The sequence below is a fragment of the Procambarus clarkii genome, chromosome 28, assembly GCF_040958095.1.
Source record: "Procambarus clarkii isolate CNS0578487 chromosome 28, FALCON_Pclarkii_2.0, whole genome shotgun sequence".
NCBI lineage: Eukaryota > Metazoa > Arthropoda > Malacostraca > Decapoda > Cambaridae > Procambarus > Procambarus clarkii.
Genome location: NC_091177.1, coordinates 4,537,966 through 4,550,684, shown reverse-complemented (window position 1 = coordinate 4,550,684; position 12,719 = coordinate 4,537,966). Strand labels below are relative to the sequence as shown.

Below are 12,719 nucleotides of genomic sequence, written 5' to 3'. Positions count from 1 at the left end.
CTTGTGAAACAGGGCTGATGAAACGTCAACACCAAATGCCAACAGCAGCAGATCCATAAAGCCAAACGATATGAGGCAACTGTATACGGCAAGAGAAACCTATCCATAAACAACCAGGACAAAAAGATATGATTACAGGCATAGAAACCAAGAGCAAGCAACAAAGAGAAAGAAAAATTAAAGGAGTGCCAAGAAATACATATTGTCGTGTCAACAAAATAGCTGTTGTGAGCCCACTGAGTCATTAACTAGGATGGAGTGAAGCATTTATGCAAGCAGAGCAGTGCCAGGAAAGCCAGCAATCAGGGCCGTCTTAACAGCATTATGGGCCCCTGGGCAAACCAGTGTGCCGGGGCCCCTACGTCAACCACTTACAGGAATAAAAAAATAAATGGTCGACAATATTAACCATATTATTTCTTCAACAAAACTTGTGTTAAACATTAAAAAACATGCTGTAGAGCAGAAACTAATCAATATGATATACATCTGAACAATACACAAATACACAAGGCTTCAAAAACACAATAATACTTGGTAATATGCACAGAAATCACAATAGCGTGACATATCAAATTAACAAATCCACAAGGGCCGTGATGAGGGTTTGAACCTATGCCCGAGATGATCCCAGACACAGAAATCACAAAAGCCTTGTGGATTTGTTCATTTGATATAACACACTACTGTGATTTCTGTGTGTTTTGAAGTAAGAGCGTAGAGGTAGAACACCTGGTTGACAGAGCCCGGGTGCATGGGAAAATTGTGTGAAACCTCAGTTTGCGCATGGAGAAGCTGTGGGATCCTCATGAGGGCAGTTGCACTACAGGTTGCAATTCTTTTAACTATGTCATGGCACAGTTGACTAAGGTGCATCTGGGATCATCCTGGGCATAGGTTAGAACCCTCATCACGGCCCTTGTGGATTTGTTCATTTAATACTCATTACGCTACACATTATATGGCACAGTATGAAATTACTACGAACTTCATATTATAACAAGCATTTGCATTTCTTTTCAGATAATTGCTTTATTATTGGCTTGAAGTCAATGGTCTTCAGGATGTCGTTTTCCATGCACGAGGAAAGCCAGTTCAAACGATGCTGCCCCATTGTGCTATGAAGCAGATTTTTGTTACAAGTTTCAGTCTTGAAAAAGAACGTTCTCCTGCACAGTTAGTCACCCTCATGCACATGAACACTAAGTGCAATTTCAACATTCGGGAATACAGAATAATTATTCTGTATAATGTAGGGAGAGAGTCGCAATTTTCATCAAGAGCCATGTAGAGCTTGAGATCTATCTTGAGGTTATCTTGAGATGATTTTTGGGCTTTTAGTGTCCCCGCGGCCCGGTCCTCGACTAGGCCTCCACCCCCAGGAAGCAGCCCGTGACAGCTGACTAATATCCAGGTACCTATTTTACTGCTAGGTAACAGGGGGATAGGGTGAAAGAAACTCTGCTCATTGTTTCTCGCCGGCGTCTGGGATCGAACCCAGGACCACAGCATCACAAGTCCCGCGTGCTGTCCGCTCAGCCGACCGGCACCCGTTTGATGCTCACATTTATTTCAAAGGCCATCATAATTCAGGTCTTTGTGATACATATTAGCCAGATGTTCACACTTTTCCTTAGTGCATCAGAAGCAATGGTTTTCAACATTATCATTAGGGGCCAAGTGGTGGCACTGACCCCATGGTGCTTCTGTTATTTGTGAATGGTTTAAAGTGCCGTAACCCTTGGACAGCAGCTATAGAGAAATGGTCATACCTGCCAATGAGCAAAAAATAACAAAATTCCCCCAAAAAAATTTTCATTATAGAATTATTAAATTTTATGCAAAATGTAAGAAAAACCTGAAAATAGGTCAATATTTATAGTTTCACAGAATGAAGGTGCTCTTGAAGGTTGAGTGGTGGCTATGTCTGGCATCTGTTAACACCTGGTGATTAACTTTGCTAATATTTCTTGTGTTATCCTCAGATGTTTCCCTGATTGTTTATCAATTGTTTCTCTTAATTTACAAGAGGATGTGTGGTGAAAACTTGATAAATCACACAAGACATGATAATGTTTCAACTGATGATTGGTTTACCTGGTACAGTATACTCCATTACAGTTAGTATAGAGTAGTGAAAAGGATATGAACATAATATTCAATTGTGTTGGCCTCTGGGAGATGACATAGTCTAATTGGCACCACATGGGCAAGAGAATAGATTGAAACAAAGGCCTAGGCCACCAATGTGGCACCTACAGATGATAATCGTGCCACATTGATGAATGAAAACCGATTCAACAGATGAATGAAAACCGCATTTACCTAGTAACGTAACCATGAAATGACAGCAGGATTTTTTTTAAGGGTCAAGGTAAACTCCATTACATCCACGTAGACCTATTACAGTACTATATATCCTTATTCAACCCATCTTTCTGTTTTGGTAGTACTTATAGTAACGATGAGGACAATCGTACATACCCTGCAAACACAAAACGTAACTGGCTCTATTTTCTGCTTGTTACAGCTTGTAATAAAGGTATTACGTCTTGGTATGATGTTTTTATGATGTATTAGAACTTGCCATATTGATTGTTACAACTTGTTAGGTGTTAAAACTTGTTCGAACATTGTAGCACTGTCATAGTTTTGTCGCGTGTTTAGCAGATATATTGAGGTAAAAGGCAATTAGAAAGTAGAAACTGGTACTGTTGAATTTGGACAAATCGGAATAGATTTTGTATTTATGTTGCAAGGACAACCTAACCTCTATAGGCCTAATACATGCTATCTGAGGCCTAATATAGTACATATATGTGCCTAGGCCTAGGAATACTTAAGTTTTTCAATTTCAGTTTTTTGACTCAATAAAGTGAATAGTACCAAATTCTACTATCTAATTGCGTTTTATTCCAATATATGTGCAATGGACCACATTGTTACAAAAAGTACCATCTAAACAGGAGGTTGGGTTGCCTTATTTGCATCATACATGTAATACCCCAGACAACACTTGTATAAATCGCCATATGACAATAACCACATTCCCCTATGTAATGCAACCATGAAATAATAGCAGCATTTCTTCAAGGGCCAAGAAAAATGCCATTACATCCACATAGACCTATTACAGTACTGTATATCCTTATTTGCATCACACATGTAAAACCTAGACAATAATTGTTTAAATCATCATATGATGATAACCACATTACCCTGTGAATCAACATATGACAATTACTGCTTTCTAAGGGTTAATATTCAAAGTTCCGAAATATTCTGTGTGGTTGTCACTCTACACCTCAGACCTCTGGCAATCGTTTGCCACACTGGGAAAAAGTCCAGAAAGCCTTAGCTATCTTCCAGACCATTATTAAAAAACACCTTACACTAATTCAGGTGAATCACCATCTATTTACTGATGCCTATGTTTAGAAACACTGACTATACAAAATTTCATTAACTTTTATGGGCCAGGAAAACATTTGTAATAAGAAATCTATTAAGAATAGTTTACATTAAAATAAATTTTTAGAACATGACATCAACATTTCTTCACCTCACTACAGCCAAAATTAAATAATTAGAAGGTTTTCTAACATCACAAGTGTTTTATGATACAAAAATGAGAATTTTTTTTTATGAGCACATAGAAACAAACCTAAAAACCATGTGCAGTCAGTGTTAAGAAATGTTGAAACCCCAGGATATACTGTACAGGAAAATCTTGTCTTCATTAGTAAAATCCACAGACGTTCATAAATGTGACTAGCCTTGGGCTGCCATGTTACACAACTTTGAGAAAGTAATCACCTTGCGTCTACAGTGGGCGATGAGCCTCGGCCACCAGGAGGCCCAGATGATTCTGGCGGGGAGCAATTAAGAAAATCCCAGATGAGGATAGTGTCATCGTGAGAAGAGGACACTATCTGGAACTCGTCAAACTGCAATCGAAACACTCTACCAGAATGCTCCTAGAAAAGGGGTAAAGAAATAATAAATGCAGTAATGTACAGTATAAAAAATGCCAGTTAACCTTCTACTTAAAACCTAATTATACTATACAGTATGTAGAAAATTTAATTAGTTATGTTTAAATACACAGTTAAAGATAAACAAGTATAAAACATATATACAAGTACAGCACACATGCATGTGCACATTTTGCTCTCTCTCTCTCTCACGCCTTCCTCAGGTCCCCTTTTATTTTCTAATCTTTGTTATTCCCAAATCCTCCTTTTCTCTTCCCAAAGTCCCACTATTTTTTCAGTCTACCTTAATAGCTAGTCTTTAATTTATATTCCTCCTTTTCCTATTCTTGCTCTAACTCTCACCATTCTCTCATTCAGTAATCACTTACTCATCATTTATTCCCCAAAATAAAATATTAGCTTCAATAATAAGAAACTCAACTTTTAATATTTTAATAAAGACTACAGGAGTGGTACTCAATAACAGTGATAAGCACTTGTATGCACAATGAGAAAATATGAGCCCTGTGCAAAATAGAAATGAAAAACAAGATATAAATTGTTTTATAAGTGAGTAAAACACGTAAAATTTACATATATTATATATATATATGTATATATATAATATTTATTTATATATATTTATATATAATACATAGAATTCATGAAAGCTGCATATAAAAATAAAGAAATTAGCTATTTAAAGCAATGACTAAAGCCTAGCTCAAAATACCACAACCCAAAGCTTTTGTTTTTAAAACTTGAAAGAGGCAAGGAAGCTAAACCGAATAAAGAAGAAATATATCGACCTTAAGGCTGTTGTGACACCCTGTTGCCTTGATGAGAAACATTTCACATCAAGCTCAGATACACCCACTTACCCCCTGCAAGTAAATGTACAAGACTTGTAGGGAATTGTAGCCTTTTTACACTGTGCTGCAGTATGTCACCATTAGCCTGACATTGTCCTCCAAGGTAGCAAATCATACATCCCTTTAACTTGAAGTGTCTCTTCTAAAAATTGTAGTAATTGAACATATGAAAGGAGCATACAGGGTCAAATTAATAATGACAGACTACACATACTTAATTTTGTGGGCTGCCAAAGGAAACCTTTTACTATATTTACTTTCCATTCAAGCTTTATGGCCATGAGTGACAACGCCACACAAAGAGACTATTTTCCATTATTACTACACAGCCCACAGAATTAACTGTTAACTGTAAACAAGTTTTAAAGTTTTCACATATCTATACAGAATAATACGGAAAGTAGAAAATAATCACAAAGCACTATAATGCGTTACTAACACTTACCACTAGAGTTCGAAGACAGAGGGTGCCGGCAGGAGCACGGGGATCTAATGCAGCTTGAAGATCCCACACCTTTATTTTCCTGTTGGTCATGGTAACACTGGTCAATAATGTTATTTATAAGCAAATTACAGTTAACCAGATCAATTATTATATGTAATAATTCCCATTCTTTTTTAAATTGGCAAAAATAATTTCAATGCCCATGAACTTTATGGAAAAAATTGGGTGATTAAATAAATTGTGCCAATATTGTACTTTCAAAATACCATTGACTTTTTTTAACATGTTATGGTAATTTCCATGAATTACAGTACAGGGTATATGATGACGTGGGAAAAATTAGGAGTGAGGCACTAAGAAATGTATAGGACAGAGTAACTCAGGGAGACATTCTATTCATATGCAGCATTCTTCCTAGAAAGGGGAAGTTGGAAAGACAATCTAGAATTATTGGTGCCAATTGCCAACTTAAGAAGTACTACAAGGCTAATGCAGTATCATTTATTAGCAACTGGGAACACTATCAATACAATTAAATATATACAAGAGATGGAGTACATTAAAGTAAGAGCAGGATTGTAGCTTTTTGCATCCTCATTACAAGCTGCAGCTGGTGAGGATCATCAGATTTCAACTGGAAATTGAAGGTCTAAGAATGTACTTGGGGAAAAGTCATAAATATAATCATAATGTTAAAGAAGTAGATGAAAAACTATTGTGAAACAAATTATAGATTTTTTTCAGAAGCCTTCAAGAGCTTCTAGGGATGAAATCCATAGCAGAACGGGTGTCAGGGATAAAAACATGCTTAAGGAAACAACATAAATATAGCCGTAGGTGTATTAGAAATAAAATTTATGAACCGAGTGCATTTGTGGACACAGATTCAATTAACATAATTGCAATAACAAACATTATGTAACAACATGAATCTATTAGCAGAATAACAAATTAAAGGATACATATTATTAAACTCTAATTAACAGATTAGACAAGGAGAATACTACTTGTATCTGGATATAATATTTTCTGTAGAATAATATATTTCTGTGCAAAAAGTAAGGAAAAGTATATACTGTGTAAGTAAATAAAAAAATATCAAAGTGCATAGTAAGAGGAAGCTGGATGGTGGAATCATGAGTCCGTTGACATCAGATGACTAATAAGAGGTAATAGGGGAGGACCCACTGTCAATTTGGATGGTTTTTAGGTTCAATGCTTCACATAAGTTTACACCGTGTATTTAAAATCTACTTTTTATACATGTTTGTGACACACTTGCAGTTCTTCATGCCAAATATCTAGTCCCTGTGAGAACAGTGACTTGTAATTATCTAAGTGTAATTACTTAAGTGTAGTTACAGGATGAGAGCTACACTTGTGGTGTCCAGTCTTCCCAGCACTCTTTATCATACAAAAATTTGAAACTACCGACAGTTTTGGCCTCCACCACCACCTCACCCAACTTGTTCCAACTGTTTACCACTCTGTTTGCAAAAGTGAACTTTCTTATATTTCTTCAGCAACATTGTTTAGTTTGTTTAAATCCATGACCTCTTGTTCTCAGAGTTCCAGGCCTCGGAAATTCTTCCCAATCATTTTTATTGATTCCCGTTACTATTTTGTACGTAGTAATTATATCGCTTTTTTTTCCTTCTATCTTCTAGTTTTGGCATATTTAATGTCTAACCTATCCTCGTAGCTCTTGTCCTTCAGTTCCGAGAGCTATTTAGTTGCATGTCTTTGCACCTTTTCAAGTTTATTGATGTGTTTCTTGAGATATGGGCACCATACAACTGCTGCATATTCCAGCTTTGGTCTAACAAAGGTTGTGAACAATTTCTTTAGTATTTCACCATCCATGTATTTAGAAGCAATTCTGAAATTGGAAAGTGACACAAAGGCTCCTTGCACATGTTCTTTATGTGGTCTTAAGGTGATAGTTTTCTATCTATAACAACCTCTACATCTTTTTCTTCAACAGAATTCTTTAAAGATTTCTCACATAATTTGTAAGTTGTGTGGGGTCTATTCCACAGTCATTCCATAACACGGCATTTATTCACATTAAATTCCATTTGCCAAGTGGTACTCCACACACTTATTTTGTCCAGGTCTTCTTCAAGTGCAAACAATCGTCTAAGTTTCTCATCTTCCCCAGTATCTTAGCATCATCAACAAACACGTTCATGTAATTCTGTATTTCATCTGGTAAATCGTTTATGTAGACAATAAACATTACTGGCGCAAGCACTGAACCCTGTGGTACTTCACTCGTGACATTTCTCTAGTCTGGTACATTGCCTCTGATTACTGCCCTCATTTTTCTGGCAGTTAAAAAAAAAATCATCCATGTTAGTAACCTACCTGTTGCTCCTTCAATATGTTCCAGTTTCCAGAATAACCTCATATGTGGAGCTTTGTAAAAATCCATTTTTAGGTCCAGACTGATGCAGTCAACCCAACCATCTCTTTCCTGTAAAATCTCAGTGGCTCTATCATAGAAACTGAGTAAATTCGTTACATAGGATCTTTCAGATAAAAAACTATACTGTCTTATGTAATTTTTCACCAGGTGTTCTACCCATTTAATTTTAATTATTTTTCCAATATTTTGACTTTTTTTTTTAATTATTTTTCCAATATTTTGACTATTACATTTGTCAATGATACAGGTCTATAATGTGAGAAGGTCTTCCCTGCTGCCACTTTTATAGATTGGAACTATGTTAGCCTTTTTTCACACATCTGCTAGGACTCCAGTACACAAGGATGCCTGAAAAATCAGTTGAAGTAGAGTGTTAAGCTCATGTGCACATTCTCTCAGAACCCATGGCAAAACTCCATCTGGGCATATTGCTTCGTTCTTACTTAGCTCTTTTAGCATTTTTTCCATCTCATCTCTTAGACACTTCTATGTGCTCTATGTTATTCTTTGGAATTTTTATTGTGTCCGGTTCCCTGAAGATTTCATTTTGCAGAAACACACTTTGGAACTGTTCGTTTAATGTTCCACACATTTCCTTTTCATTTTCCATAAATCTGTTTCCCATTTTCAACCTCTGAATATTATTCTTTACCTGCAATTTGCTTTTGATGAATTTATAGAACAGGCCTGGTTCTGTTTTACATTTTGTCCGCTATCCCTTTCTCAAAATTTCTTTCTGCCTCTATCCTCACTGCTGTGTAATTGTTTCTCACTTCTTTGTATCGCTGGTATGTTTGGTGGTTTGGCCTCTTCCTATATTGATTCCATTTTTGTGTCTTTTGGTCTTTGGCCCTCTCGCAATTTCTGCCGAACCAATCCTATTTCCTAGTTCTACATCTCTGCTTTGGTATAAATTTCTATGTGTTTTTATATCATATATTTTACAAAACTTGACGTACGTGTTTTAAAGTACGTATACCTTTACTTTCTTGCCTAATAGCAAGTCTTTCCAGTCAAATTCCTTAAAGAAAATAAGTTCTCCATAATGTTCTCTCATGAAATCAGGTTTTTCAACTGCTTTAACTTCCCCTGTTCTTCAAGATTGTTACACATTGCATACTTTATTCCCAACAGGATATGGTCACTCTTACCCAAGAGAGGAAGGTACAGAATGTCAAATCTCTTCCTCTTTCCTTGTGAATATCAAATCCAGCATGGAGGGAATATCCCCTTCCCTCATCTGCATAGCTTGATTAACATGTTGATACATTAATGTTTCTAGGATGAGGATTACGAATTTACAGTTCCAAAATTTCTCTGTTCTAGCTTCATATGCCTCCCAGTTTATAGATTTCAAGCCGAAGTCACCGACTACCAACAGTCGAGATCTATCTTTATCATCTCTCGTTATTGTTATGAGGCCCTGTCATTTATTATTCAAATCCTCCTTGTCCATGTGTTGCAGGACAGTGGACTGCAAACACATGGTTTGATTATGTGTTTATCATCATGATTGCAAATCTCCAGTACTACTACTGCTTGTGGATTGGCAATCATTATTTCATTTACCTTTAGGTGTTCTTTCACCAGCTCAACGCCTCCACCTCCACCTTTCCTAATTTTGTTATCTCCGATCTCCAAACCGAGTAGCACCTTGGGAATACGACCTCATTTAAAATATCATCTTCGAGTTTTGTCTCATTGAGTGCAACAATATCTGGCATTTCCAGCTGTATTACATCACTGATCAGTGATGCATTACATCACTGTTCATTACATCAACAGGTGTGATCAGACTATTGTGCAGAGAAGGAACCTCAGTCTGCATGTACAGTACTATCACCTGTACTAAATGTGCATCATGACTGATCGTTAACTAAAAGAGGACATACACTCAGTGGAATTGGATGTCAACTATTCACATAAAAGGAAAACTACGTCAACACTGCAAGTAATCAACAACCCTATGGACCTCCAGCAAAAATAACAATTAACAGACTATTCAAATTGAGGCATGAAACAGCGAACTTTCTCTTTCTTCACAACCTGGCAACAGTACGAAAGCTGTAAATGATTTTTCCAAATGATTTGATTAAAAGACAAAAAGAGTATAAATGCTGCAAAGGCAACCCATAGGAGAAAAAGAATAACCACTACATGGGCCATAGCTAATGGACATTGCCAACTAACCAGCATGACAATGCAAACTGGAAAAGAACCAGCCAAGAGCACAGTGGCAAAAGACAGGACCTCAGCCCTGGGAAGTGCCCATGCAAGGGCACTTGCATGGGCACTGCCACCACCAAAACCATGTAAGTAGCAGCCAAAACAGGCAATCCACCTGTTAAGCAATGCGATGTGGGAAACATTTTTTTTTTCATATGCATCACAATGTAAGATTTTTCATTAGCTAAGCTATTTAAAAGTTAAATACTTATTAATAGGGTTAATAAAAATGTCATAGGAAAGAAATTGTAAGGCTGGTTTTCATCTTGGAAGCTAATAAGTTGCATTCAGTAACATATCTACTTTTAATTTGACTCGGTGGAGGCACCAGAAATGTTATGAATATGATTATGAGATATTCATTATTATGAGAGTACGAGGTAGGGGACCATATCTCCTTACTTATTCATTGAAAGAGATTCCTGAATTATTTCAAAGAAATTCTTGAGCTACAAAAAAAAAAAAATTGGGTGTAAGAAAATTGTTGGGTCCTGGTTCCATTACAGCCCTTGGGGATAATCACCCTACCTAAGAGAAATGAGCTTCAGGGTCTAGATCCTGAGAAATATTGGGGACGAGAGTGAAAACTCTTTACAGACAGGTTCTGTTGGATGATATCTATTACATGGTAAATAGATATTAATATTATGTTCAGTTATAACTTGACTAGCATTGAAAAAATTAGGGTGTGAATGGCAACTCTTTTTAATATGGCTCTTATCACATTTTTAAAGATTTCATAGATAAATATAACATAAGAGCAGCAGTTGTTGCACTGATTAAGCTAATGCACGAGAAATACAGAAAACTTGGCAAAAAGTAGCCAAAACAAAGCGTTGAATGTAATGAAACGCCATTTTCTGGGCGAGCCTCGGAGGCTCCATGAAGCCTCTGGGGCTCCCCACAGGAAAATTTACAATTACACTGTTTAGGAGTTCAGATCATTTGGAAATCCAGAATGATGTAATCTAAATTTTGAAAGTGGCAGTGCACTTGACAGTTAAGGTTGCCTAGTCAAAACATATTGGTAAAGTATATATGCTGCTGGTATATACCTAAACCAACAGCAGCACTGATGAGAAAAAGTTGGCATAAAATGTCAAGGGCAACTTGCAACATTTATTTTTTAGACAAAACTATTCAGCAATTTTATAAAATATTTACCCATCATATGCACCAGACACTATCCTCTTGTTGTCAAATCTAATGCAGCGGACTAATTCTTCATGACCTTCAAGTATCCGCAGACATGCTCCACATTCAATGTCCCATAACCTGCAAAAAAATAAGGTAATGAGTTCATTACTATCACTCAAATTAGGGACTCAAAATTTTATGAATATATAATTGGCTAGAATCAGACAGGCTTCATACATACATACCATACAGGGGAATCTCACTTAAACAAGACCTATTTCACCAGAAAGTAAAAAGCAACAAAATCAGTGTCTTCTGCTAGTTGGACACTTCATGCATTTGTGTAAATGATTGTATGTGTGTTATATATTTATATATATATATATAGAAGGGGTATATATATATATATATATATATATATATATATATATATATATATATATATATATATATATATATATATGTCGTACCTAGTAGCCAGAACGCACTTCTCGGCCTACTATGCAAGGCCCGATTTGCTTAATAAGCCATGTTTTCCTGAATTAATATATTTTTTCTAATTTCTGTCGTATGAAATGATAAAGCTACCCATTTCATTATGTATGAGGTCAATATTTTTTTATTGGAGTTAAAATTAACGTAGATATATGAACGAACCTAACCAACCCTACCTAACCTAACCTAATCTATCTTTATAGGTTAGGTTAGGTTAGGTAGCCGAAAAAGTTAAGTTAGGTTAGGTAGGTTAGGTAGTCGCAAAACAATTAATTCATGAAATCTTGGCTTATTAGGCAAATCGGGCCTTGCATAGTAGGCTGAGAAGTGCGTTCTGGCTACTAGGTACGACATATATATATATATATATATATATATATATATATATATATATATATATATATATATATATATATATATATATATATATATATATATATATATATATATATATATATATATATATATATATATATATATATATATATATATATATATATATATATATATATATATATATATATATATATATATATATATATATATATATATATATATATATATATATATATATATATATATATATATATATATATATATATATATATATATATATATATATATATATATATATATATATATATATATATATTTTATTTTATTTTATTTTATTATAGTATATTTTGGTAGCAGTCTCTCTAGTAAACATATGTTGTTAAATATGACCAAAAAGGTAGGATTAATAATTCTAACAAATTTTCTCACTATTTCTTATGTTTCTTTTCACTGTCGATGGTAATTGAAAAATCAGTTCTCTAAAATTCATTTTATTTCTAGTCTGACGCGACGCTTGAACGCGTTTCGTAATAACTTATTACATTTTCAAAGACTTTAGTTTACACACACAACTGTAACCTGTAAACACATCCATACTTATACTCGCATTTGGGTGAGGTGATTGACATTTGCACAAGACAGAACACGAACCAATGGATATAAAAACATAAGAATGGGAGTAACTGCAGAAGACTTATTGGCCCATAGCATCACCACTTCCCCTTGATGCTTCTATATTGGTTTGGAGTCTTAAAGTGGGTAGAATATAGTTGTGCATTAATTAGCTGTTGATTGCTGGTGTTGAC

General features: G+C 35.3%; 1 protein-coding gene across 5 annotated transcripts in view; it reads right to left on the bottom strand.

Moving 5' to 3' along the window:
* The window catches only part of slmb (beta-transducin repeat containing E3 ubiquitin protein ligase slmb), a 43,681-nt gene that overhangs the window by 3,982 nt on the left and 26,980 nt on the right, over nucleotides 1-12,719 (bottom strand). For all 5 annotated transcript variants that reach the window (XM_045737480.2, XM_045737482.2, XM_069332811.1 and 2 more), the window contains exons 10-12: nucleotides 11,110-11,220; nucleotides 5,292-5,370; nucleotides 3,817-3,977 (exon numbers count right to left, since the gene is read on the bottom strand). In XM_045737480.2, coding sequence (XP_045593436.1) covers nucleotides 3,817-3,977; nucleotides 5,292-5,370; nucleotides 11,110-11,220 — 351 coding nt within the window. The remainder of the gene's footprint in view (nucleotides 1-3,816; nucleotides 3,978-5,291; nucleotides 5,371-11,109; nucleotides 11,221-12,719) is intronic.